The following is a 25,762-nucleotide window of genomic DNA, read 5'->3' as shown; positions in this document are numbered from 1 at the left end:
ACTAAATTTTGCATTTCTCACATTCAATTAAAGAAATAATAATAATAAAACTTCATTTCACTCTTCTGATTAATACTAAAAATTTAATTTCTCTGTCAATCTCACGGAGATGGAGAAAAATTGTGAAACGGTTAGATCCAAACATCCGGAATAAAGCAATAAAACAACAAAGCATTTCTTATAAGAACGTAGAAATTATTATTGAGTAGACGTGTTTTAAAATTTTGAAGAAAAAGTGGAAAGAAGAGTTTTAATGATTCTTTTTGGGAGGGGGTCCCCGAGAAAATAGGGTTTTATGTGTTAGTTGATTATAGGAAAGGTTGACTGGTGGTTCAGCTATCCTTTTCGCAACAAATCAAAGGTAAGAATTGAGAGGAAGTTTAAGTTGAAACTGTGGAGATGAGGCATCAAATATATGTGTTGTGAAGAAGTATCTGAGAATTTAGTGTTGAAAAGTGTGTGGGTTTGAGTTTGAGTAAGGATTATTTAGGGTTTAGGGTATGCGAGGGAAGAAAGGGAAAGGAAGAGAGGAGGAAAAGGGAAGAGAACTTATATGATATACATTATTGGAAGGAAGGAAGGAAGGAAGGAAAAGTGGTGTGAGACAGAGAGAAGGCAGAGGAAGGTATTATGGGAATTGGTGTGTGATAAAATAATAGTAAAAGGGGGGCTTATGATTGCATAAAAAGCCAAGAAACAGAAATGGAGCATTGGGCATTTGCTGGGAGCGTGGGAAAGCCCTACACCTTCACCCACATATCGTTAAAACCCCACTTCTTTTGAGGCCTCTTCCCTTTTCGACCTCCCTCCCTCCCTCCCTCCCTCGTTTTCTTATCCTGATATGACCCCTCATACATTCTCACACTCCCCTCTTTTTACTTTTTACTTTTTACACCCTAAACTCCATTTTACCACCATCCATCTTTTTTAACCGAATTTACACTGCACTACACTACAATACAATCGTCCATCCATCCCTATGTTCACTAACAGTGAAGAGAAGGCATACAGATACGTAGTATGGGCTCATACAGGAAGGATGATGAACGATGAATGATGGATGATGAAGATGCTGCTGATGCACAACAATACAACAAACAAACCCTAGCCCCAGCCGAGTCAAACAGGAAGCAGACAACAACGTTGTTGTCATGGGCGCTGTGTTTTGTTTCCTACCAAACACGGGCATTTTTCATGCCAATACAAAACACCAACATCTTCGCGTGTGTGTGCGCACGCGTGTTCAAGTTCATCTCACCTGGGAAATTCTTGATTGTGGTTGAAATTAGTACAACTTGAAGAGAAGACGAAAGAAAAAGCAATATTGAGAAAGAGCTTAGGCGCAAGACATTGAGGGTCACACATGGTATGGGGTCTGGTTTGGTGTCTGTTTCAGATGGTCGGGGGCAGTTGGGCGATGCGTTTGGGTATAATTACTTTATAAACCCAAGTGGTGGGGATTGGGATGCAATTTAATCAAAACTTGATGGCTTCAAGTCAATTTCAACTTTTTTTTTTTGTAGCAGTAGAAATAATTTTAAAATAATTTTTAAAAATCACAATATATAAAAAGATGTTAATTAAAACGAATTGATTGAAAAAGCAAACGCCCTTTTTTGCTCAATAATGTTACTGCGCCCCAACTTTACAGCGCATAAAAATGGACCTTAAACCATAATATTCAAATCAATTCCCACTTTATTTTATTTTATGTGACCCCACATTTTTATTGCGTCATATAATTATATATTTTTCAATATAATAAATATGGTGATGGAGATTTAAACATATCCACCTTCCTCACTGCACCATATCAGTTAGTTGTACGTTTTATTTTTATTTTTAATATTGTTCTTTAAATTTACCAACTTTTCATACTACAAACTTTTGAATTTGATTGGAGTAGTCACACAGTCAAGAAAGTTATTCAAAACCCTGATGGAATTTTGATTTTTTTTGTTTTGATAGCTTTAGTAAAGTAGGGGCAAAAGTGGGTAAATCATTCAAATAGGTATTCATATGATGGTTTGACAGATCACCATTTTGGAGTCGAATAACTTAATCCTTTTTTTTTCTTACCGTAATCGGAGAATATATAAGACAACAAATAAATCGCAATCACAATTAATGTTATAGCAAGAAGAAAAATTAAGTTTTTATAAATAATTGATGAACCAACCGTACCTTAGATTCCCCCTTAATTACTTAATTAGGCCACAGTAATTGAAGCTATATTTTCTTTTATACACGGCTACGTTGTAATGGCTTAGGTAGATATTTCTTTTTGATAGCTCAGTCATAAAAAAACTTCAAAAATTCAGTACATGATGACCCTGACATTCTCCTTCATCTCCTGTGACATTGTCGCATTACATACTTCTCGCTTACTAGGAGTGAAGACTGTCCTCACTAACCAACACTAGCTTTTCCAGCATGTTATGTCCTCAATCACTTGCATCTCATAAAAATTTCTATGAGGTCATCCAACTAAATCATGTTTAAGGATGAAGTTCTTATGATTGAGTCACCAAAAAGGATAGTGACTTTTATTTTCTTTAAGTCTTTCTTCTTCATCTTATCGTCATGATCGCTCTTATTCGGATGTGACGTCAGTTCATTCAAGTACCTTTCATTACTCAGTTGTCACAATAACATGACCCTATCACAGGTAGGTATGTAGCAAGTATGTGAAAGAAAATAAAGATGCCAGGTAGATTGTTATCACTAGACTAGTAACATTTTTGTTTGTTTGTCACATAATAATAAATTAAGAGATATAATTAAGTGGATAGATTAAAGTTAATTAATTTGAGAGAGAAAAGGGAGGGTGATAGAGTGATAGTATTATTATATGATTGATGGTTGCTTGGTGGTGTGCTTTAGGGGTGAGACAGATTTGTGGGTCAAACCCATGTTGAGTTGTTTATTTGAAAAGAGAGAACAAATTTTGTCTGATTGATAAGTTCGGTGAAAAAGACATAAATTCACAGACGAGAGAGAAAATTTTGCAAAAAGCAGATTCCTTTTTTGCCATAGCCCTCCTACCTCTCCTACCCCTAGGGTTAGTACATACCATATGCAGTATACCATGATGATCACTTTTTTTTTCTTTTTTCTTTTTTATAGATTAAAAATAAATAAAAAAAACCCTTCCTTTTTATCTTTTTGTTTATTATAATATTTCCCCAACTTGGTGCAACTCCATGTTCATTGCACTCTGTTCTCCACTTTCTTCAGACCAAAAGAGGGAAGAACAACGAAGAAAATGGAGCTCAGTCAACATGGTTTCTTAGAGGAGTTATTAGCTTCCACGCCTTGGTCCTCCTCTTATTCAAATGGCTTCAATGATTTCTTCCAAAATACCTGGAATTTCAGTTGTTTTGATGAAAATCCCCAAATGGGTACCTCTATTTCCTCCCATTTTCCCGCTCTCCAAACTGCTACTGATTTTTCCTTCGCCGACCAACACCTCTACGCCAATTTTCTCGAAGGGCTTGCAATGCCGGAGCTCGATTCTTCATCGTACACTAAGAATAACGAAACCCCACCATTTGTTTCGCAAGAAGAAATGAGTAATAGGAACAGTGGGTTCCCTCCGGTGGGGATGGAGGAGGAAGAACTTGGGTTTATGGAGGCTGAAGCGGCTCCAAGTGTGTGCAAAGTGGAAATGGAGCAAATGGGTGGGCGTGAAACTAATGATTCCAAAATGGGTGTCGCAGAATCCAGGAAAAGAACCAGTAACAAGGCTAAGAAGATTGAAGGACAGCCGTCGAAGAATTTAATGGCGGAAAGAAGAAGAAGGAAGCGGTTGAATGATCGGCTTTCCATGCTCAGAGCAATAGTCCCTAAAATAAGCAAGGTGCTTCTTTTTTCTGCCTCTGTAATGGAAATTCCCACTGTTTTCTTTTTAAATTATTTTCATGTAAAGCAGATGGATAGAACGTCTATACTTGGAGACACGATCGACTATGTGAAAGAGCTGCTAGAAAGAATCAATAACTTGAAAGAAGAAGATGAATTTGGTTTAGATTCAAATCAGGTGGGCTTCAATGGGATCTCCAAGGAAGGGAAGCCCAATGAAGTTCAAGTGAGAAATTCCCCGAAGGTGTGTTGTTTTTGTTGTTACTGTTAAGTTTTAGTCCGCCATTGCTGAGTTAATGGATGAAGCTTTGTTGTTTGTGACACACAGTTCGCTATTGAAAAGAGGGAGAGTAAGACTCGAATCGACATTTGCTGTTCGACGAGGCCAGGATTATTGCTGTCCACTGTGAACACATTAGAAGCATTGGGGCTTGAGATTCAACAGTGTGTGATTAGCTGCTTCAATGATTTCTCGATGCAAGCTTGTTGTTCAGAGGTTTTGTTTTGTTGTGTTTTGTTTCTTTCTTTTGGTTTGTAATATTTCGATGTCTGTGCGTCTCTTTTTTCTGAATGTGTCAAATAAAAAAAATGTTGGTCTTGTTTTTGTCAGCAGGGAAGCGGCGAGAAAGCAGTGGCAAGCTCAGATGATATAAAGGAGGCACTGTTCAGAAACGCAGGATATGGAGGGAAGTGCTTGTAGTGGAAACACTCGAATAAATCCGGGGGGAAGAACATCAATGGTGTTGTTCAAAGGGATGAAATGAATCGGCTGCAATTTGAAATAATTGATCCGGAACCCTCTTTCCAATAATTAATCTGGGTTTTATTTGGTGCATTTAGTGATTAGACTTAGAATACCCAAAATGAAATCCCAATAATGTACTGAAGGAAATGAACAAAACAGTTCCATTTTTCATGAAAGTACTCACTTTTCTTAGTTGGCTTCAGATTATGGCAATCACTTGTTCGTGTTTTCCTTCCCTTCTGCACATATCCTGCTCTGATTACATCATTCCTATATTCCATACGCATCTGAACAAGCAACAAGCAAAGACCGAAAGACTTTAAGAGATTAATATTTGACTCACAGCTAAGGTCCCCCCTCAAAATCCTTCTCTAACAGCTTTCTGCGCATTATGGCTTTCCGGGCGGACTTTCCAGGCACCTGTGAGTAGCAATCCACATAAACTAGACTTTATGGACCTACTATACAAACCATGAGTTTTCTGTTGGACCTAAAGTCCTACCTCCGACCGAGCTGGCAATGGAGCTTGTGCTGGGCATTCTCAGGAACAGTTTGCAGACACCTTCGGTCTGAATGTTGCCGGAAAACGCGCTACCATCTGGAAAAAAACTAATAAATAATGAACGATAAATGAAAAGGGCCCCCCCCCCCCCCCCCCCCCCCAAGGGTGGGCTTCCGGCCCATGTTGTTTATTAGGCCCAATGTGATTGCTCCTCTATTGGGCCAAAATTCTAGTTCGTCATCATAATTTAATTACCATTTTGTTACGCTTCATCTTTTATTTGAATCTTGCATTTCATTTAGTAAATTCTATTTAATATCAAAATATTTTATTTCCTATTTTCTCAATTAACGAAAATGCAAGTAAAATTTGTTTATTTATCTTATTAATCCAAATTTATGGAAACTCTAGACCTTTTTAAAAGAACGAGAGGATAGTAATTGAAATTCCATGCAACAAAGGGGTCAAAAATGACATTTTGTCTCAAAAAAGCACATTTTATTATTATTATTATTATTTGATTTGGTGCGTCTAGAGAATATATCTATGTATATATAATAATAATAATAATAATAATTTAATACTATGATATTGTTAATGCAGCATCTGATATTACATAGAAGCAAAAAAGAAAAGATTGCAGCATCTAATAATCTAAACGAATTAGATTCCTGCATCATTGCATTAACCCAATCTTAAGAATAATAATCCCTTTGTACATTTTTTTTTTCTTTTTTATTGCTGTGAAAAAACTTCTGATATATATATATATATATATATATATATATATATATATATATATATTTTTATAATATATTATCTTTTCCCTTTTTCCTTTTTGACATTAAAGTACCCAGTTTCATGCCTGTCGTTTTCCAATTGTACTTAATTTAACCATTTATTTTAAAAAAGTAAGTATTTAATAATTAAAAGCTGTTCAAACTCAAGTTTGGTCCCTACAAGTATAATGTTTTGATCGATTCATGGTTGGGTTTGTAATAAATATTGTAACCTAATATTTTTGAAATTGTACATATTATATAATATTAAAATCATCCGATTATTTGATCTCTAGCCACACAATTATTAGAATAAATAACAGAAAGCACATGGAAGGGTCATCAAAATAATATTCAATGCCAAAAGAAAAAAATAGAGAACTGATTTTATTATTTTAAAAATCTCAGCACATTATCATTGTTATCATAAAGCAAAAGACTAACAAAAAAGGCTGTCTCTAGTGTAATGATTTAATGAGGATAATTTGAGTTACGTCTAAAATTAAATAAGAAAGAAAGAAAGAAAAATAGAAATGAAGGCCCCAGTTTCAAAATTTTATTTGTCACATCTTTGGTTTATACATATGTACATCCTGTTATTTGTTATATACGAGATTAATTTGAATTAAGGGCTAATTATATGCTGGAAGGTCAAGGAGTAATGATTGTAGAAGGAAAAACAATTTTAATTTTATTTGGCGGATTATAGAAAGTGAAGCATAGCGGTAAAGAGTGAAAAACCCATCATTCTTAGGCCACAAACGTTATTACATCTTTCAAATATATCTAACCTTATAAAAGAAAACAATTTTAATTCTATTTGGCGGATTATAGAAATTGAAATTGCCTTTAGCAAGGGAAGATAACAGATGAAATTGGAAAGAATTCATTTGCTTTTCCCAATGTACACAGATCAATCAATGAGGAATCTTAGTGTGCTAATAGAAAGGAACCGCAATTCGCGGCGGCGGCGGCTTCGGCGGTTTCTCCACTTTTACCTCGACCATCTCCGGGCGTGGCGGCTCCCTGGGGCACGGCATCGCAATGAACTTGGGAATGGAATCCCCGGGCATCATCACCGATAAGCTGTCTCTCTGATTCTTCTCCAAATCCTGCTCCAGAGAAAAAAAGATTAATTGATGGTTTGTGCAATCAAAACTGGAAAAAAGAAAGGGAAGAAAAGAAAGAGGCACGAACTTACGAGAGAAGTAGGGGTAAATTTGGAGGGAGAGGTAGGGTTAAATTGGGAAGCGGAGCGGCGGAGGGATCTGAGTTTGTCCCAGTGATAGCAGCAGGAGAAGATTCCGCTCAAGGTGAAGATAACGAGGAGGAGGAGAGCAGTGCCGAGAGGAAAGGCTAAGGAGGGTCTGGATGCGTCGGCGTGAGGCGGTGAGAAATCGGGGCTCTCCATGTGGAATGTGTCATGTGTTGGGAGAAGGAATCAGGAATGGGAAAATGGGGAAGGAAGGAAGAGAAGGAAGAGAAGAAACGAGGAGGAATGAGAAAAGAGGAGGCGCATTTGGGGGATTTATAATGGAAAACAGAGGAAGAAGAAAAGTAGTGTGTACAATGGAAAAGGTACAGGTGAGTACGGAAAATGAAATGATATGGAGCCCAGCTGCGTGTTGGGTGCGTCTCTGCCGCTCTTTGCACTCACCAATAAAGAAAACAAAAGAAAAAGGAAGTCTGCTTTGTCTTCTTCTGATTCGTTTTTTGTTTTCTCGGGTGTGTCCAGATTGAATGTGATAAACTGTAAGCATAATTGACGGAGAGTGGTAGAATAGAGTTAAATGCGTAACCGAGGAAAAGACAGCTAAAGAGAGTGAGATATGGCGTGTGGAATTGGGATGCCAGGGAAGTGGCGTGACTGCCGTCCATTTGGGCTACCCTTGTTTAAAGTTGAAGTGCTCGGGAGTCTCCTCGCATCTCGATTCAGGGATCGGGAAGCGGCAAGATGTGTAGATATGATAGAGTGGGAAGTGGGTGGGGGAGAAAGTGAAGAAAAGGCAAATGGGCCACGCTCAGGTGGGGGAAGCCCAAGGGAACAACGGCCGCCACTCTCGGTTGCCTGCCTCCCAATCGCTGCCACCAACTTCACCCACTCCCCCTTTCTCTTTTTAACATTTTCCGCACACTACCCACTCTAAGATCATTCGCATCTCCCACTCTTGCTTTTCATTTCATTCAAAAATATCTCCCCTACGGATAAAAAGTTATGAACTCCCGATCTTTCCTCACTTTTTGTCATTTTACTCTTGCCATTTTTAAGATTTGAACCAACTAAATTCAAGCAACCATGATGGTTTCTTAATTTGAACTCCAATTTTTACAAATGGCACATCGTTTTCGTCTCCGATTATAAATATTCAGAGATTTTTCAGGCCATACAAGTAGAAAAGAAAATGACAGAAATTGCTCTAAAAATTGATGAAAAAGAGGCGGTGGCGGCACTGAATGGGACAGGCATGCAACGGGAGAGACGCGACGATGAGGACTTTATTGAACGACCTGCTTGTTTCCTCGAGATGTGGGAAAGAAATGGACCGCGGCCCAGGCTCATCCAGAAATATGATGTTCTCGTCTTCTTCGGGCTTCGGGCTCCTTGGCAATGGGCAATTTAGGGGTCGGCCCAGCTATTTTTTCAGTCGTTATATATTTCTTTGACCATTTTTTGTTGCCTCTGTATGTATGGCACACACAGACAAACCCACATCCGTGTAATCATCAATACATTCTGGTCCTCAGTAAATGCAGTTTTATTACACACATGTTTTCTTTCCAGTTTTCAAGGTTTCATCTTATATAATCCAAATATAGATTGCAGCTTCAAAGCAAACTTAGGAGGATTGTAATGCTCCAAAAATTGAAGGCATACAGACAGCATAGGGCATAGGGGGAGGACTTTTGGGTTGGGAGGTGGAGGCAGTGAATTAGAGAGTGCTCTCAGATTTGGTCAAGATATGGGGCTTAGGAACAATGAACATACCAGAATTTTTGAACTCAAAAAAGGCTCACATGGATTTAATAATCAAAATCTACTTAAATTCTGGTTTGCCATATGCCTTTTTTTCTTTTCTTTTCCTTTTTATAAAATAAATTTAATTATTAAAAGAAGAAAAAGTGGAAAGAATGGGGTATCAAATCCAATTGGATTAATATATAATTAAGTGTAATTAGTGTTGAGATGATTAATAGTTAGGAGAACGGGATAGGTTCATTCCCTTTGCAATTTGCATCTCTCTGCTCCACCCTTTACACCTTGGTGGATGCAAATCGTATTTATCAGGAAACACATCAAATCATTGTTTTCTCTTTTTCTTTACTTATTTAATTTGCTTTTATTCATTGAGAAATTTAAGTTCGTATCATTCTTTATGCACCATTCTTCCCATTTTGTTTACATCTATCTTTTCTATTTTATATTCATTTCTTAATTTTCAAGTTTACTCAACTGTACCAACATTACATTTTAGTTTTTTAAAATTAAATTAAAGTAGAAAGTTTTAAAATGTAATATGACAAATTCCCATCAATCATGCGCGGCCCCAGTCCATGTTCACTCCAAATAATGGTACTCCTGCTCCTCCTACGGTAGAGATATATGGATGATTTGTTGTCCCTTATATCAAGCTCATGCTCTCGACTTAGACATGTTAGTATAGTTTTTTAGTGTTGAACAAAAAAAGAGTTGCAAGTTTCATAAAAGTATAGTCATGATGAAGATTCGCAGTTGAATTTCATTGAACAAGAGGCGTGCTCGAGAGGAGAGGAGCAAGTTTGCTTGATAACTTATTTGTTGAAAAAATCATTGACTAATACAGAATGATCATTAATATTGTGACACCCAAGTAAATAATGGTAGATGAAAGAACATAGTCATTTTTTTTTTAAGCCTTTTCTCAATATTTCTATTCCCCATATCTATAATAAAATAAAATAAATCTGTTTTTGAGACATAAATGAAAGAACCAGTGGGGTGGGGACCATTTTTCTTTCTCGTCACAATGATCTGATAGCACAGTTCTTTTAAGTATTTATTTATATTCAATATTATAACGTTATCTAAAAATTTAGATATTTTTTATTATATAAAAAATCATATATTGGGAAAGAAACAAAATTGGTTGTCATTTACAAGGTTCAAAATATATTTATTTTGAACTATTTAGATTTATTACAATAATATAATTTGTTTAAAAATAAAAAACAAATAATTGTGGATGAATATTACCTCACTGCCACCCGTACATAAATTATCTTGTGAATGCATGGATTAAAAGTTGAATGATGAGAGGGAGAGCTTGGAATTACAATTTTCCCATGCCACGTCATTCATCTTCCCAGCCGGTAGCCGGTGGCGTCTTTGGAAAACATAATCAAACCGGGAGGTGAGGATCCACACACGAGCCTTACCCATCAAACCCCATTTCCCAATATTCACACAAAACCCTAATTATTCACCACTAATTGCCTTTATTATTTACTTTTTTACCTTCCGTCCCGTTCCTAGTGGGTCCTGGGTATTTATTTTACTGAACTCCGTAACTCATTAAGATCCACGGCTGTGATTTCATCTCCACAATCTACCAATTATCGCCCCCAAAAATTAAATAAAAAAGAAAAAAGTAAGGTATTAGAGGGGTTTTGCTGCCAATAATGCGACAGCAATAAGTACTCCATGTTACCCACACAAACCTTAATCAAATCCCTTTCTTTCTTTCTCTTTACTCATTAATTTTTATGCATTTTTTATAAAGTCTAATTAATCAATTAAATTCATATAATTCACCATGAATAAATTATAGGATAGTAATTTTAATTTAATTTTGAAATTCTAGGTCTACTAATAATGGTGGGTTTTTTAAAACAATCCTTGTCACATTTAATGCATCACCCAAGTTTGCTCTACCCCATAACTGAAGCCTCCAGAAATATCTTTTTTTAATTATTACTGTAATTGTGTGTGTGTGTCTGTTATAATAAAATAATATATCGGAAAGTGGCTTGAAAATCGAGATATTTTCTTTGGTAAAGATTGTAGATCTCTATCAACTCATTTTAAATAAAATAAAAACTGCGGGTTTTGGGTTTAATAATAATAAGTCAAATTTGAAAAAAAAAAAAAAAAGAACACATCTCTCTCATTGTAATTTTATAATTATTGAGCATTGGAGTTTGGAAAGCATGTGAATTTGGTCCCATGAGTGAAGTGAAGATGAAGACCCCCCCCCCCCCCCCCCCCCCCCCCCCCCCCCCCCCCCCCCCCCCCCCCCCCCCCCCCCCCCCCCCCCCCCCCCCCCCCCCCCCCCCCCCCCCTTCACTCTAAAAAAGAAACATAAGGAAAAGAAAATCTGGAAGATTTTATTAAATTAATGAAATTGTAGAATTAAATTTGGACAGGATCAGAAGGATCCCAGTGTGCAGTTTGTGGGTGAGGTGCAGAGCGGTTCAGTGAGTGGCAGACTCACAGCCCCTCGCCCTATATCGTCTTTTTTCTAATGGATTTAAATAATATAATGATAATGGCCCAAATTAAAGATGGAAAAGATGAAACGGACACGTGCCATTTTGTTGGGAAGTAAGTTAGGGTCAGAAGAAGGAACTGACCGCGTTGACATGTCATATTAGGCGGCAACCTCCAGTTGGCAGTCGCCCTCACCAGCCGAGTTAACCCCAGAATTCTTACCCCATTCCCACCCCCCATCCCTATCTGCCATTCTGATTCATTATTATTCCCGAGAAGGGAAAGGCTCTTCTTTTTTTTCTCTTTTATCTCTTCTCACACACACACACACACACACACGCAGACGCAGACAGAGACAGAGTTTCCATTCGGAAGCAACAGTGTGGCCTTTTCATTGCATTCCTTTATCAAATCTTTTGGGCTTCCCATCATCTCCTCTTCCTCCCTTCATATCCTCTCCCCCATTTGTTCCATGTTATCCATTTTCCTCACCTTTTGCTTTTGTTGAGAACATTCAGATTCGTATTCAGATTCAGAAGACAATGACGGGGTGGAGAAGAGCGTTTTGCGCATCCATTCCTAAACATGATACAGACTCCAACCGGATTGCCAATGAAGCCCAAAGCCCCCGAATCAGCTCTAAATTCGGCTTTTTCTCTAACCCATCAACGCCTCGCCCCGACAACCCTGGCCTTGGTCTCCGATGTCGAACCTCGGTTGCCACTGTTCCTACCACACCTTCTTCATCCACTCCCAATAGCCCAAAGCTGATGACCCAAAACAAAACCACTGCCTCCAGATTGTTCTCCCATTTCTCCAATCCTTCTTCTCCCAAATCCCCTTCCACTTTCTCCCTCCTCAGAACCGGCTTACGAATCTCTAAGGTAACCAAGTCTTTTCTTTTCTTTGTTTTTTTTTTCCAATTACCCATCATTTTAACTCCACTTCCCTCCTTTCACTTTGCAGAGTAAGTGTGGAATCTGCTTACAAAGCGTTAGAAGAGGACAAGGAACCGCTATTTTCACATCAGAATGCTCGCACTCCTTTCACTTTCCTTGCATCTCTGCCCACATCAAGAAGCATCGGATTGTGGCCTGTCCTGTTTGTAGCTCCGTCTGGAACGAAGCTCCGTTGCTCGATGCTCTAACTCCTCTTAACCAACCGATCCAGACGGATAAGACGAGAGGTGTAGAATCCATCGAACTCAAATCGAAGACGCTCAAAGTTTATAACGATGACGAGCCTTTGATGTCCCCAACTTCCCGTGCTCGTTTCAATCCCATACCGGAATCCGACGAAAACGAAGACGATGATGAACAGGATGGCGCAGTCGAGTTTCAAGGTTTCTTTGCTACATCTGCACCATTAGCCTCTCCCAAATTACCCAACATTGTGAAAAATGTTGAAGTAAGTCTATTGCCTGAGGCTGCGGTGGTCGCAGCCGGTCGCAACTACGAGACCCATGCGGTGGTATTGAAGGTCAAGGCTCCGGCTCGATCTGCAAGGACGTCTTCATCGCCGACGAATCGGAACCTTCGTCCTCCAATCGATTTGATAACTGTCTTGGATGTGAGTGCGAGCGCGAATAGCGCCAAACTCCAGATGGTGAAACGCACTATGCGATTAGTCATTTCTTCGCTCTGTTGCACAGACCGCCTCTCGATTGTGGCCTTCTCCGCCAGTTCCAAGCGACTGTTGTCTCTGCGGAGAATGACCTCCAATGGCCGCCGATCGGCGCGTAGAATCGTCGATTTGCTCTGCGAAGTTGGTCAAGGAGCGTGCATTAACGACGCCATAAAGAAGGCAGCTAAGGTTCTCGAAGATCGGCGGGAGAGAAATTCCGCCGCTAGTATCATCCTCATTTCCGACGGTCTCGATGACCGCGTTGGAGCTTCTTACTTCAGCAACTGCAAGCGATCGTCTCCAGTTGTGTGCTCCACGCGCTTCCCCCACCAGGAGATTCCCGTTCACGTCGTCTCCTTCGGCGATGGCCCTGCGCCGCCGGAAGACGCGCTGGCCAAATGTGTTAGCGGCTTGTTGAGCGTGGTAGTTCAGGATCTCAGACTCCAACTCGGGTTCGTATCTGGTTCAAGCACGGCCGAGATCGCTGCGGTCTATTCACTTTCTGCTCGCCCGATAGCCCTCGAACCCGGTTCGATCCGGATCGGCGATCTCTCTTCTGAAGAAATCCGAGAAATGCTATTGGAATTGAAAGTGCCAGTTTCGTCGATCGGGACCCACCCGATATTGTCCGTACGATCCATTTTCAGGGACACGTCATCGCCATCGCATGGGCTTATTTGTTCTAAACAACATGCATTGCCAGTACCCAGGCCGCGGGCCGTCCGATCGTCCGGTTCGAACATCGAACGGCTGAGGAACCTTCACGTCACAATCCGAGCTGTAGCCGAGTCGCAGCGGTTGATGGAACACAATGATTTCTCGGCAGCTCAACACTTGGTGTCATCGGCTCGAGCCCTGCTGCTGAAACAATCCGCTTCCTCATCGGCTAGCGAGTACATAAAAGGCTTAGATGACGAGTCAGCTGCGCTGAGCCGACGGAAACAGCAGCAGAGACAAAGCCAAAGACAGAACAACATCACGGCAGAACGAGAGGTAAGGCGAGTAGACGAAAAGCTTGAACAGGTAACGCCGACATCGGCTTGGCGAGCCGCGGAAAGACTGGCTAAGGTGGCAATTATGAGGAAGTCGATGAATAGAGTCAGCGATTTGCACGGCTTCGAAGATGCCAGATTTTAATTCAAATTTAATAAATATAAAAAAAAAAATAATAAATCATTCTTGAAAAAAGAAATAATAAAAAAGGAAAAAAAGTTATGATTGGACTGATGGAATGGGCCCGAGCCTAGAATATGGACAAAGAGGAAGAAGACGGCTAGGCCCTTTTCCTTTTCTATTTTGTTTTTTGTTTTTTCGTTTTTATTTTTGGGCGTTGGCAGAGGAAAGGAACAGTTTGGTGGCCCAACAAGGAAAGAGATTGGAAGAGGAACAGTTTGGTGGTTTGTCTGGATGGAATCACTTTCCAGAAATTGCATTATTTTTGAAATTGAAGTATCCAAACTTAGGCGGGCAGGCACAGCCCCATCTCTCTTTGTTTTTTCCTCCTTTCAACATGCTCTTCTTTTTCTCTCTCTGAGTTTTGTACAAATTTGAAGATATAATATATATAGCTCTGTTATCATGGAATCAATTCCGAACGTGTCCAGTTTTGTACGTTTGTTTGTATGTATGAGCTGTTCTTTTATGTTCCAAGTGATTTTGTTTGCTAGAAATTGGGAGAGCTACCCTTTTGCTCTGCTTTTAGAATGATTTAAACAAATCAATTAATCAGTATGGTATTTCTTTTCGGAGGATTTAAGAATTTGGGACAGGATGGAGGGAAGTCATGTGGGTGGCTTCTCTATGCGAAGGGGTTTATATTTAATGAAAAGTGTATTTAGTCATAATGAAGGAAGGCATTTAATTAGAGTATACATTTGGGTGTTGTGGTTGATATGATATTGTTGTCGAAAGGAGGGGTATGAATTGTTAGATATTTGGATATGAATATCTCCGCCGCCCTCACCACCACATTCGGCGCACTACCATTTCTTTAGTCTGTCAAAGGTCAAATAAAAGAAAAAGATAGTGGAAAAAGGAACACTCTGGATAACCTCAAACATCATCAATAGACAGAAAAAAAGAGAGTGAGTGAAGGTAGATGGTGAAAGTGCCGGTGGATCGTTGTTTCTTTTTCTCCAAAAGCAAAAGGTCAAAGTTTTAGTGAATCAGTAGGTCCAGAGGAAAGTTTTGATCTTATAGTTATAATAACCCCACAAAAATTTCCCTTGTGGTAGTAAGTAGAGATTCCCTGGAAGATGCAGCTACCACCACCTACCCCAAATCAAATCGCGAAGCTCGAGATTTGGATTTTGATCTTCGAATACAACTAACAATCCTGTGACAGTGGGTCTATCTATGACTTCAACACCTACATTTCAAATATTGAGGGTATGAATATATGTCGGTGACAACCGTGGATACATTCCTCGTACTATTATAGCATTGGAAATGCCTAAATGGTTGTAGAGATATTTTCACTCCACCCTCAAAAACTCCCATTTCCATGTCTAAACAAATCACAATTCAGGGAAGAAGGGATCAGCCACCACAAAATTCAAACACGTCAGTGCAAGAAAGAAGTGCCTTTTCAATGTCCCTTCAAGGGCTAAAAAAGGCCAGAAGGTAAGAAAAGGTTTGGGATGAGAGTGGAGGCTTTTCTAAGCTTTCATTTTTAGAGGGTTTCTTTACTGCGCGCCTTTTGAAGAGCTAAAGACCTCCTTAATTTGCGCAGACTTTTGGAACCAATTATGATGAGTGGTTTAAGCTCCGTATTATTTAGCTTTACTTTAGTTTTGATAGTGTATTGGTTGAAGGAGCATGAATCATGTCTATGACTATATTCTAATAATAAAGTAGTGTATGTGGGTATCAGCAGCCCCCCTAGTGCTTACTGCCCATTCTATTTATTCAATAAAAAATGGTGAAGGTGGTGCATGATCATCATAAACCCTATGTCTGTGTGGGCAGCAAGGTCTCCATAATGAGCGACAAAAGACTTGAGGAGGAGGTGCAAAAGTTAGTAATCAAGGGGTAAGTCTTTATCCTTTCTTTCAAATATTCTTGCGTCCTCAATAGTATGACACACGAATCATTTTGTGCAGAATATACAAATAGTAAGGGAAGTAAGTAAAATCATTGGATATAGATCTTAAAGAAATGTATGAACTATACAACATGCACGGGTAAGAATGAGTTTGACGTAACTTTAAAAACAGTAACAGTGATAGTTAGAACTTAGAAGTCAGTGAGGAAGACTTGGGATAATTGAAAACAAAATAAATTACAAGAAGAAACATTTAATTAGTGCTTTCTTCCAAAGTTCTGAATTCTGATAAAATAATAATAATAATAATTCACTTAAAAGTACTACTTTTGAAAGTTATTGTGAACTAACCTTCAGTATTCTTCTCGGATGTGTTCTGATGTAGCTTGTCACTGATTGGAATAGTTGGGTGACAGGATGCATGGATCTGTATTGGCCTAACATTAAATTCCCCATCTCCATCGTCAAGGCCTAATGGCGATGAAATTAGGCCCATCGCCAAATCCGTACCTGAAAGAAGGCCACAAAAACCTAATCACCCATGAGCTGGTAGATTTCTGTTTCAATTGACAAAATCTAAGTAATTTAATATTGGGGCTCACATTTCCATGATCTCAGTTATACTTTTGTTGGAAAAAGAGAAAAAAAAAAAAAAGGAAGAAACTATATTTATTTAGTAAGAGGTGAGCTCCAGAAGCAACCATCGGACACTCCCTTGCTGTAAATCTACCAAGCCTTGAGAGATGTCTGTCGAGTAACTTGCTCTACATTCCAACACGTAGGAAAAATATGTATTTACAAAAAAAAAAAAAAAAATACAGGTTCAGTTGAAGAGAGGAATGAAACATTAACCGACCCTTTTGTGTAAGCGTCAAAAGTACAATGGCCTACACCGAGTAGAATCAATGTCTGTTGGACAATATGGGCACTTAAACGATTTTGTGCTGTTTTTAGACATCTTGATGATAGACTGCTTGCAGAGGACGTGGCCACACAGCATCAACATTGGTGGATTTTCTTCGGTTGACTGTTCCTTCGATACTGGACAAACAAAGATGGAATGGAACTGAAATTCTCTATCCAACTCGACGGGCACAGGCAACTGCTTCGTAGATTGCCATTCATGTTTTTTCCCCGCCATGACATTCATAAACTTGAGGAGGAGAGGCAATCCCTGTACCCCTGCTGCAACCACTACACCCAATGGGCTCTCGTAGGACTGACCAAGAAAATTGCAGTACTGTCTTATAAGCTCTTCAGCAATTTTATCCCAATTGGCTACTGACATTAATTGTGATTGGGAGTATGGGGAGCAATCAAGCCTTCCTGTCCATAGTAGGCAAGCCATAAGCTTCTGAAGTTCAGCCATGTGGTTGGATGCAAGAGGAGCCAGGTACGTCCTAGCATACTTCAAAGCGTCATGTCTATCGCCCTTCTGTAGAATCCCCATGAACTGCATGGTATGAAGTTTTAGCAGAATATCCGACCCACATTCTTTAAGTTTATTTGAGCTATTCAGAGCCCAGTTCATAGCTGGCTCTAGATTCCGGGACTTCATTGCTTCAAGGATCTGATACAGTTCCTGAAATGGAGACCTCAATGAGGCAGAAGATTCTGACTGGCCAGCCTCACTAATAAAGCAGTCACCAAGTTCAAACATACCCTGGCAATAGAAATGACGAGCAATAATATGGTCAACAGTATGCCTATCAAAGTCAACGTTTCTATAAGCTTTTGATATATCTGGATTGAAAGATTTCTCCACAAGCTTAGGATACTTGGTTCGGGCAGCATTCAACTCCTTTTGTGTGCTTTCAAGCTGAGCGAGTGGGGCAATATCTTTTAATTTAGTTTTGAGTTCAGCAAAAACTGAATTCAAATCAATTGGACATTCAGGATTATCAGCAAACTGTATTTTGTGTAGCACCTGCTCCATCTCCAGATGGATTTGATCAACTACTTCTTGACTTTTGGAAGAAGATAATTTCTGCTTCTTCATCACACGATCAAATGCATCTTTAATGCTATTCAACTCCATTTCTTAGTCTAATACCTGCAAAGAAACTCGGATTATCAAACAAGTTTGTTCAATAACAAGCAGATAATTGTTACCAAAAAAATGGAATGGAGGGATATCAAGGTGCCAAGAAACCCAAAGACAAAAATGCAAAGAAATACTAAAGGAGAGGAAAGAGGCAGGAGGTAAAAGAAAGATACAAAAGTATACCATTAATTTATTACGAAGTTCTACTAAGGAAAGAAAATGTCCGAGTACTCTTAAAGTGAACTCATTTACCTACTTTATAGCAGAAATCCTAAAAGATAATAGCGGGAGAAGATCCCGAAGATAGTAATAGACCAAAATGTTTTCATAGCTTTAGTTCCTCCATTTATTTATATTCACCCTAGTATTAAAATTCAGACATGAGAGTGGAGATTCCAACGAACTACCTTTGAGGATGCCTTAACAGTTGGCTTTGGCTCAAGTTGCCACTTTAATAGATCGATGAGTTCCCAAGACATAAAAATTCAGCAAAATGTAAGTACTAATTGAACAAAAAGTAAGTAATGAACCCAGACATACAGGTCACTAGTCGTGAAGATCAAATCTAAATATAAAGCGCTGACAGAGCTCAAATATTTCAAGTCTTTCGCTTTGCCACTTCCTTAGGATTATAGCTACAAAATCACATTTAAACATCTAAAAATTAAAACTTATCATCACTGTCCCACTCAAATTATCCACACCATTCAACTTATTGCCCACTAAATCTTCCTCTTGGATCTCATCTCCAATTTTCTCCGCATCTAATGCAGAGGAAGAGCATCGAGTAAGAAGCTCAAATGAAGAAGATGAACTAACAGTATTTTGTTTTCCTTTCCTTGATCTGATTTAACCCTAGTTAATAACAAATGTTGTACTAAAGCAATAATAGTGGGCTCAAGATATGAGGCACCGCATCTACAGCTAGGTTCAAAAGCACGTTTACACACATGTTGCCTTGGTGTTATAAAATAGTGATCACAAGAATTCTTTACCAAATACTTGAGGCATCTAGTTCAAATACTTTCTGGGACCAATGTGCTCCTAGAATATAAACCAAACGGTAATTGTATGTTGGTAATTGGAACCAAAATTAAAAAAACGATCCAAATCTGCAGGTCCCTAGTCATGAAAAGAAACTCTAAATATCATTACTTATTATGGTTCTTAAGAGTGTCTCATTCAAACACTTCTGCAGAATATACATTATACAAAGATCCTCTACTGTGTAGGAAAAAATAACTATAATTTTCAAATAGCTGAAAGGCAAATGCACATTTAGAAAGCAATTGAGACGATCATTTTCTTAAGACAACAGATGAAGAAGTAGAGCTAACTTAAGGGTATCCAGTATCTATTACTTCTATCTTAAAGACACACTTAACACCACATTACCGATTAGTGACGAGATGTGATGGAAAAAATGAATAAAAGTCATTTTTCACTCTCAATCACAATTACCGATATATCAATTACAACCGACCATTCGATTATTACTAATCGATTCAACAGTAGAGCGAACACAGAAACTACTAACTTATGCAGTAACCGAAATCCGACGTAAAACGATCAATCTCGGGGAAAGAACTAGAAGGATAATGGACTAACTTGTACAACCCCAAGAAATAGGGAACAAAAATAAAACACTCAAAGCCAATGAACAAAACAAAAAACTATAATTCGCACAACGAGAGAAGTTCCCAACATCTGTTATCACTTCAAAATCTTGACAAAGAGAAAAATTTTAAAAATCAACGATAAGAAAATGATGGATTGGAAGCAAGGCACGACGGAGATGCGAGTCTGAAAAAGAAATCGAGAGTAAACCGATTGAGATATGAAAAGAATCTTATCCGGAGAAAAAGATGAAAATCGATTGAACAAAAATGCAGGAACATATGAAAATTAGATCTGAATATAGTGGAAGGATAATGAAGTGTATGCATAGATCTCAGCAAGAAGAAGAGGAGGGAAGAGAAGAGAAGAAACCTTGCCGGGAAGTAGGGAGCCGAACGGGGGGATTTTTCCCTTTCCATTTCCGCATACAGCTTTATATGAAAATTATTAAAACATGGATGTTTATTCATTCATTCAAATAACATTGTTCTCCATGAATTTTTTTTTTCTAAAGAGAATTATACAAAATTGAAAGACGCAGAATTATCTGATACATTAATTTAATTTATTGTTTCTCTAATTTTAATTTGACATTAAAAAAGTGTAATAATCTGATTTGTAATATTGTCCAGGATAATAATACTGGCCAAGTCATGGACCACCAGCGTTGGTGGCGGCGCCGGCGTCGGAGACGGTTATGAAGGGGGAACGGGAAGAGGAGAGAGAGGAGAGAGAGGAGAGAGAGGAGAGAGAGAAGAGAGTTCCATTTCCAAGCTTGCCTCATAATAATAGAGTACAGTGCTTTAGAATTAAATTCTTATAAAATAGAAAATAAAAGAATAGTGCTGTTGACCCCAAAGCCTTGGTAAGATGTTGAAGAAGGTCAGGTCATAATTCTTGAAAGTTTAGGGCCACAATCGTAAATTCCAAGTCTATATTTACGGATTGAACCAATCTTTTTATGCTATTGGCATTAGAAAATAAAATAAAATAAAATAAAACACGCGGAATAATTAAATTATTATTAAATAAGAGGGGCTTCATTTTCATAAACGGCGTCGCCAACAACTCCCCAGTATCGTACTGGGTTGGTGGGATCCGACGGCGAGCCAAGCATTTGTGACGTGGCGCCTGTCCATATCTTCATCGGAATAAGCGGCTGGTTTCCATGTCACCCTGCCTGCCAATAACGAATATAGACCACACGGCTTGGTTGCCACTTTATGCATATTCTGCTTCTAATACTAATTTATTGGGACATTCCTCGAAAAGAAAAAAACTACTTAAATCAGTATATATACATTTCATAAATAAATAAATTTAAACTCATTATTACATATATATTGTTGAACTTATGGAGGTGAAAAACAATATTAGAGCTAAGGTTGCTATTTACATTTTAGGATTTAAAAGAACAATAGCCATTAACTCAAAAAATGGACAGCCACACGAAAGTGTTTAGAGGTTGATGTTAGCAATTCGACAAGAAGTGGTCGGAAATTTTGGGAAAAAGAAAAGAGAGATGACAATGATCCGGAGACAAGGGGAATGAACATCACAAAATCTAACTCTAGGTTACCCGTGTACTTCTCACGTATACTTTTAACCATGGTCAAGTTACACCCTGCTTAATTAACTGCTAAAGCTGTGCTCCTGAACCCTTTAAAATGGGATCCCCCACAACTCCCATTTCGCACTCTCATCCGCTCTGTATCTCCACACTTTGCATGATCCAAGCATTCACCTAAACTTCTGTACCTGTACATTTCTCTTATTCATATTCCCTCTGTCTAAACAACTATTCCGATTCCGATGGCCGATTCCAAGATAAAGAACGGGAACGGAGTTGCCAACGGATCTTCCACGCAAGTTCAGACGTCGCCGAAGCATGGAAACGGAATCTGCCACGACGGCAGCTCGTCGCCTATCAAGGCCCAAACCATCGATGAGCTTCATAGCCTGCAGAAGAAGCGATCCACGCCCACTACACCGACCGGCTCCTCTCCCTCGGCTTTCTCTGCTCTTTCAGAAGAAGATCGCCAGAGGCAGCAGCTCCAGTCAATCAGGTACAACACATGCAACCAAAAAGAAACCACCGAAATACGGCTTCGTTTTTTTTTTTTTTTTTTTTTAATAATTAAATTTTACATTTTTGTTTTAAATATAAGATTTGTTTGGGTGGAAATCGTGATTCAGTGCATCGTTAGCATCATTGACGAGAGAAACTGGGCCAAAAGTGGTGAAAGGAGACCCGGCTCGAAAAACTCCAACTTCGAAGATTGCACACGTGGCGCACCACCAATTCGCACCCACCATCAACATCAGCGACAGCTCATTGAAATTCACACACGTCCTCTACAATCTCTCCCCTGCAGGTCCAAAGAAAACATAAATTCCATGTTTAATCTAATTATATTTGATCATCTTTTAGCTGAATGTAGACGGCGTCGTTTTGCAGAGTTGTACGAGCAGGCCATAAGGTGCGAGAGGGGCTCGTTTTTTACATCCACAGGAGCATTGGCCACGCTTTCCGGAGCCAAGACCGGACGGTCTCCAAGAGACAAGCGAATTGTTAAGGATGCGAATACCGAGAAAGAGCTCTGGTGGGGAAAGTAAGCGTCGTCCTTCTTCAAACCACGCCGTCTTCCACAGTTTTGTGTTTACTTCATTCGATCATTGTTAATAGTCTCTGCCTTTTTGTTTTGGACTGCAGGGGATCTCCAAACATTGAAATGGATGAGCACACTTTCACGATCAACAGAGAAAGAGCCGTGGATTACTTGAACTCTCTGGACAAGGTCTTCGTCAACGACCAATTCTTGAATTGGGATCCCCAGAACAAACTCAAAGTCCGAATTGTCTCTGCCAGGGCTTACCACTCATTGTTCATGCATAACATGTAAGTAACAGAAAAATACTTGTGCCTTTTAAAACGGCGGGTAAGTTAAATTGATGGGTTCTGTTTTGGTAGGTGCATCCGACCAACGGAGGAAGAGTTGGAGAATTTTGGGACGCCGGATTTCACAATATACAATGCCGGACAGTTCCCGTGCAACCGTTTCACTCATTACATGACATCTTCAACTAGCATAGATATGAATCTGGCCAGGAGGGAAATGGTGATCCTTGGAACCCAATACGCGGGTGAGATGAAGAAGGGGCTGTTCAGTCTTATGCACTATCTCATGCCCAAGCGACAGATTCTCTCCTTGCATTCTGGCTGCAACATGGGAAAAGATGGCGACGTCGCCCTCTTCTTTGGATTATCAGGTGTGCCAACATCTGTTTTTGACAAATTTAATATTATACTGTTTCTTAAAATTATTCATTTTCTTTTAGGTACCGGAAAAACTACTTTATCCACCGATCACAACCGTTATTTGATTGGAGACGATGAGCATTGTTGGGGCGACAATGGTGTCTCAAATATCGAAGGAGGTTGCTATGCTAAGTGCATTGACCTTTCTCGAGAAAAAGAGCCTGATATTTGGAACGCCATCAAATTTGGAACTGGTAATAGCAATAACAACTCTCCTTCTTCTCGTGACTTTTGTGTAAGATTATTTATTGAAATGATTTGTTTGGTTTGATAGTGTTAGAAAATGTAGTGTTCGATGAGCAAACCAGAGAAGTGGACTATTCGGACAATTCAGTTACAGGTATTAATTAATTAAAATAGCGATTATAAACCTAATCAATTATCATAATTGATATATATATATATATATATATTTTTTGTTTTTAATGACACAGAGAATACTCGAGCGGCGTACCCAATCGAGTACATACCGAACGCTAAGATACCATGCGTGGGGCCACACCCAAAGAACGTTATATTATTGGCTTGTGACGCATTTGGGGTGCTTCCACCAGTGAGCAAGCTCAATTTGGCTCAAACCATGTACCATTTCATCAGTGGATATACTGCATTGGTAAAAATAAGAAATAAACTTTTTAAATTGTAAGTAAATTACTTTGTTGGACGAAGGCTGATTCCAAAATTGAAATTGTAGGTGGCTGGAACCGAAGACGGTATAAAAGAGCCACAAGCGACATTCTCGGCTTGCTTTGGTGCGGCTTTCATTATGTTACATCCCACAAAGTACGCTGCCATGCTTGCCCAAAAGATGCAGAAGCACGGTGCCACCGGCTGGCTAGTCAACACCGGCTGGTCCGGCGGCCGATATGGCTCCGGTAGCCGTATTAAGCTTTCTTACACTAGAAAAATCATCGACGCCATTCATTCCGGCGAGCTTCTCAAAGCGAATTACCGTAAAACCAAAGTATTTGGCCTCGAAATCCCCACCGCCATTGAAGGAGTTCCCTCCGAGATTTTGGACCCAATAAGCACGGTAAGAAAAGTGATATTATAATCTATACCATCTAGTAATTAAAAACTTTCTTCCAATTAGTCGTTGATCTTGATTTTGGGGTATTTTTTTTTTTTTTTGCAGTGGTCGAACAGAGATGCGTACAATGAAACGCTGCTGAAACTGGCTACTCTTTTCAAGAACAACTTCGAGACATTTACCAACTACAAGATTGGTGAAGACAATACTCTGGCTGAGCAAATCCTTGCTGCTGGTCCCATTTTTTAACCCAACAAAAAGGGGTTTACAGTAGACCAAAATGATTCGCCTCTATTATTGTGTTTTTTTTTCCTTCTCTTTCCATTTGGTTTAATGCATTGTCATGTAAAGACCACAGTTCCACATATTTAATACAAGTTTATGTACTGCAAATTTTGAAGAATTCTTGTCTTTTTTAGCTTCTTTTTCTTGTCTTCATTACAATTCACACTTAATTAAACAAAGTTCTTTAATAAATAGATTGGATGTTGTGTGTTTATGTGAGATCTCATGTCGGTAAGGAGAGAGAAACGGAGCATTTCTTATAGCGGTGTGAAAATCTATTTCTAATTTTGTATTTTAAAAACTTCCAGAGATTCTAATTTTATATTTTAAAAACTTCCAGAGAAGACCCAAAAGGAAAAGTTCAAAGATGCAATAGGCTTGAATTGTTACAAACGATATCAGAATTGGACACCAAAGAATATACTAGTAAGAAAGTTGGCTCTCAAAAGTCATTCTTTATAAGTCTTTCTCCCCAAGTTTTAAAATAGGTAAAATATATGTTTTTAATAGAAACATCTAATCTAATAATTGTATTAAAAAAATCAAATAATATAATGAATAAACCCATATAATTTTCAAAGAATTGAGGTAATTAATCTCTCTCTTAAATCAATAATACAAGTAATTAATTAACTTAATGGAAGAAGCTCAATTTTTTTTATTTATCTTTTAGAATCTCTAGCGGCTTAATAAAGTTAATTGTTTGTTGATAAGAAGCTCAATTTATATACATGAAGATAAAATAAGTGACAAGAAGACGTTGAGTTGTGACAATAATTGTTCTTTACGAGAATCATAACATGATTGTTCTTTAATCAAAGCACTTTTGCCTTTAAATCCTATCTTGTTCCTCAATCATTCTCCTAAAAATGGGTTGAATTTCTTTAATTCAACTACTTATAAATTTGAGACATAATCAACTTATTGATCATAAGATACCTAAGATATAATCAGATGAAACCCGTATTTCTCCTTATTTACATATTTTCTATGGGGCAGCACATAATGAAGAAGCATTCTCCATCCCTATCTATGCCACCTATTACATTTTCAAATCCCAATGTTTGTTGAATTGAATTTTTAGTAATTTTTCTATGGTTTATTATTCATTAAAAAAAATTTAAAAATAGTTATTTTGAAAGTTTTTATTTAAAAATATATTTATTATTTTTTTAAAAATAAATTAATATGTTTTATAAGTAAAGAGCACGTTCTATCTAACATAATTTCAGTTACAATTAAGGTCTCAAAATTAACTAAATTATTTTTAATATAGAAAAAAGAAAACATGGATATTAATTTGTCTCCGATCTTATTTATCTAATGAGTAAAAAATGTTTCCCACTCCTCCCTCTTCCCATCTTTAGATGATCTCCGCATGACCCCGTCCTGCAAATAAATGGACATGGCCCCGACCCAAAAAAAAAAAAAAAAAAAAACACTCTCAATT

The 25,762-nt window shown here is 38.5% G+C and overlaps 5 protein-coding genes across 7 annotated transcripts; 3 read left to right on the top strand and 2 right to left on the bottom strand.

Annotated features, from left to right (window-relative positions):
* The first annotated feature begins 3,183 nt into the window (after window positions 1–3,183).
* LOC111478784 (transcription factor bHLH93-like) lies at window positions 3,184–4,835 on the top strand. 2 transcript variants are annotated; one of them, XM_023123242.1, is made up of 4 exons: window positions 3,184–3,859; window positions 3,932–4,105; window positions 4,190–4,357; window positions 4,472–4,835. In XM_023123242.1, the coding sequence occupies exons 1-4, from the start codon at window positions 3,266–3,268 to the stop codon at window positions 4,559–4,561; spliced, it is 1,026 nt and encodes a 341-aa protein (XP_022979010.1). In that variant the 5' UTR covers window positions 3,184–3,265; the 3' UTR covers window positions 4,562–4,835. The 2 variants fall into 2 exon arrangements, with proteins under 2 accessions (XP_022979010.1, XP_022979011.1); XM_023123243.1 differs by having other exon boundaries at window positions 3,185–3,859; window positions 4,475–4,835.
* A 1,778-nt stretch (window positions 4,836–6,613) lies between these two features.
* LOC111478811 (uncharacterized protein At5g65660-like) lies at window positions 6,614–7,401 on the bottom strand. Its single transcript, XM_023123288.1, has 2 exons — window positions 7,089–7,401; window positions 6,614–6,999 (listed from the first exon to the last, which is right to left on the bottom strand). Exons 1-2 carry the CDS (start codon window positions 7,296–7,298, stop codon window positions 6,826–6,828), a joined length of 384 nt encoding a protein of 127 aa, XP_022979056.1. The 5' UTR covers window positions 7,299–7,401; the 3' UTR covers window positions 6,614–6,825.
* A 4,182-nt stretch (window positions 7,402–11,583) lies between these two features.
* On the top strand, window positions 11,584–14,160 carry LOC111478719. The gene is made up of 2 exons (XM_023123140.1): window positions 11,584–12,235; window positions 12,318–14,160. The coding sequence occupies exons 1-2, from the start codon at window positions 11,894–11,896 to the stop codon at window positions 14,109–14,111; spliced, it is 2,136 nt and encodes a 711-aa protein (XP_022978908.1). The 5' UTR covers window positions 11,584–11,893; the 3' UTR covers window positions 14,112–14,160.
* Window positions 14,161–15,947: 1,787 nt separating this feature from the next.
* On the bottom strand, window positions 15,948–20,152 carry LOC111478737 (protein RMD5 homolog). Of its 2 annotated transcripts, none has more exons than XM_023123168.1 (3): window positions 20,051–20,149; window positions 16,874–18,070; window positions 15,948–16,527 (listed from the first exon to the last, which is right to left on the bottom strand). In XM_023123168.1, exon 2 carries the CDS (start codon window positions 18,053–18,055, stop codon window positions 16,889–16,891), a length of 1,167 nt encoding a protein of 388 aa, XP_022978936.1. In that variant the 5' UTR covers window positions 18,056–18,070; window positions 20,051–20,149; the 3' UTR covers window positions 15,948–16,527; window positions 16,874–16,888. The 2 variants fall into 2 exon arrangements, with proteins under 2 accessions (XP_022978936.1, XP_022978935.1); XM_023123167.1 differs by lacking the exon at window positions 15,948–16,527 and adding an exon at window positions 19,748–19,864 and having other exon boundaries at window positions 16,791–18,070; window positions 20,051–20,152.
* Window positions 20,153–21,394: 1,242 nt separating this feature from the next.
* LOC111478035 (phosphoenolpyruvate carboxykinase (ATP)-like) lies at window positions 21,395–24,405 on the top strand. Its single transcript, XM_023122107.1, has 10 exons — window positions 21,395–21,744; window positions 21,875–22,053; window positions 22,137–22,290; window positions 22,392–22,577; window positions 22,650–22,948; window positions 23,018–23,191; window positions 23,272–23,337; window positions 23,432–23,610; window positions 23,692–24,030; window positions 24,133–24,405. The coding sequence occupies exons 1-10, from the start codon at window positions 21,491–21,493 to the stop codon at window positions 24,274–24,276; spliced, it is 1,974 nt and encodes a 657-aa protein (XP_022977875.1). The 5' UTR covers window positions 21,395–21,490; the 3' UTR covers window positions 24,277–24,405.
* The last annotated feature ends 1,357 nt before the right edge of the window (window positions 24,406–25,762 follow it).

Source organism: Cucurbita maxima, unplaced genomic scaffold (assembly GCF_002738345.1).
Source record: "Cucurbita maxima cultivar Rimu unplaced genomic scaffold, Cmax_1.0 Cma_Scf00004, whole genome shotgun sequence".
In the NCBI taxonomy this organism is placed as follows: domain Eukaryota; kingdom Viridiplantae; phylum Streptophyta; class Magnoliopsida; order Cucurbitales; family Cucurbitaceae; genus Cucurbita; species Cucurbita maxima.
The sequence above is the reverse complement of the archived record's forward strand: the minus strand, read 5'-3'. Positions and strand labels throughout refer to the sequence as shown.

Excerpts from the sequence above, each read along its gene's own strand:
- LOC111478811 (XM_023123288.1), bottom strand. The coding sequence starts at position 7,298 with ATGGAGAGCCCCGATTTCTCACCGCCTCACGCCGACGCATCCAGACCC. Across the intron at positions 7,000-7,088 it reads AATTTACCCCTACTTCTCTC|GATTTGGAGAAGAATCAGAG; the intron begins GTAAGTTCGTGC and ends TCTCTGGAGCAG.
- LOC111478784 (XM_023123242.1), top strand. The coding sequence starts at position 3,266 with ATGGAGCTCAGTCAACATGGTTTCTTAGAGGAGTTATTAGCTTCCACG. Across the intron at positions 3,860-3,931 it reads TAGTCCCTAAAATAAGCAAG|ATGGATAGAACGTCTATACT; the intron begins GTGCTTCTTTTT and ends CATGTAAAGCAG. Across the intron at positions 4,358-4,471 it reads TGCAAGCTTGTTGTTCAGAG|CAGGGAAGCGGCGAGAAAGC; the intron begins GTTTTGTTTTGT and ends TGTTTTTGTCAG.
- LOC111478719 (XM_023123140.1), top strand. The coding sequence starts at position 11,894 with ATGACGGGGTGGAGAAGAGCGTTTTGCGCATCCATTCCTAAACATGAT. Across the intron at positions 12,236-12,317 it reads CCGGCTTACGAATCTCTAAG|AGTAAGTGTGGAATCTGCTT; the intron begins GTAACCAAGTCT and ends TTCACTTTGCAG.
- LOC111478035 (XM_023122107.1), top strand. The coding sequence starts at position 21,491 with ATGGCCGATTCCAAGATAAAGAACGGGAACGGAGTTGCCAACGGATCT. Across the intron at positions 22,949-23,017 it reads CCTCTTCTTTGGATTATCAG|GTACCGGAAAAACTACTTTA; the intron begins GTGTGCCAACAT and ends ATTTTCTTTTAG. Across the intron at positions 24,031-24,132 it reads TTTTGGACCCAATAAGCACG|TGGTCGAACAGAGATGCGTA; the intron begins GTAAGAAAAGTG and ends TTTTTTTTGCAG.
- LOC111478737 (XM_023123167.1), bottom strand. The coding sequence starts at position 18,055 with ATGGAGTTGAATAGCATTAAAGATGCATTTGATCGTGTGATGAAGAAG.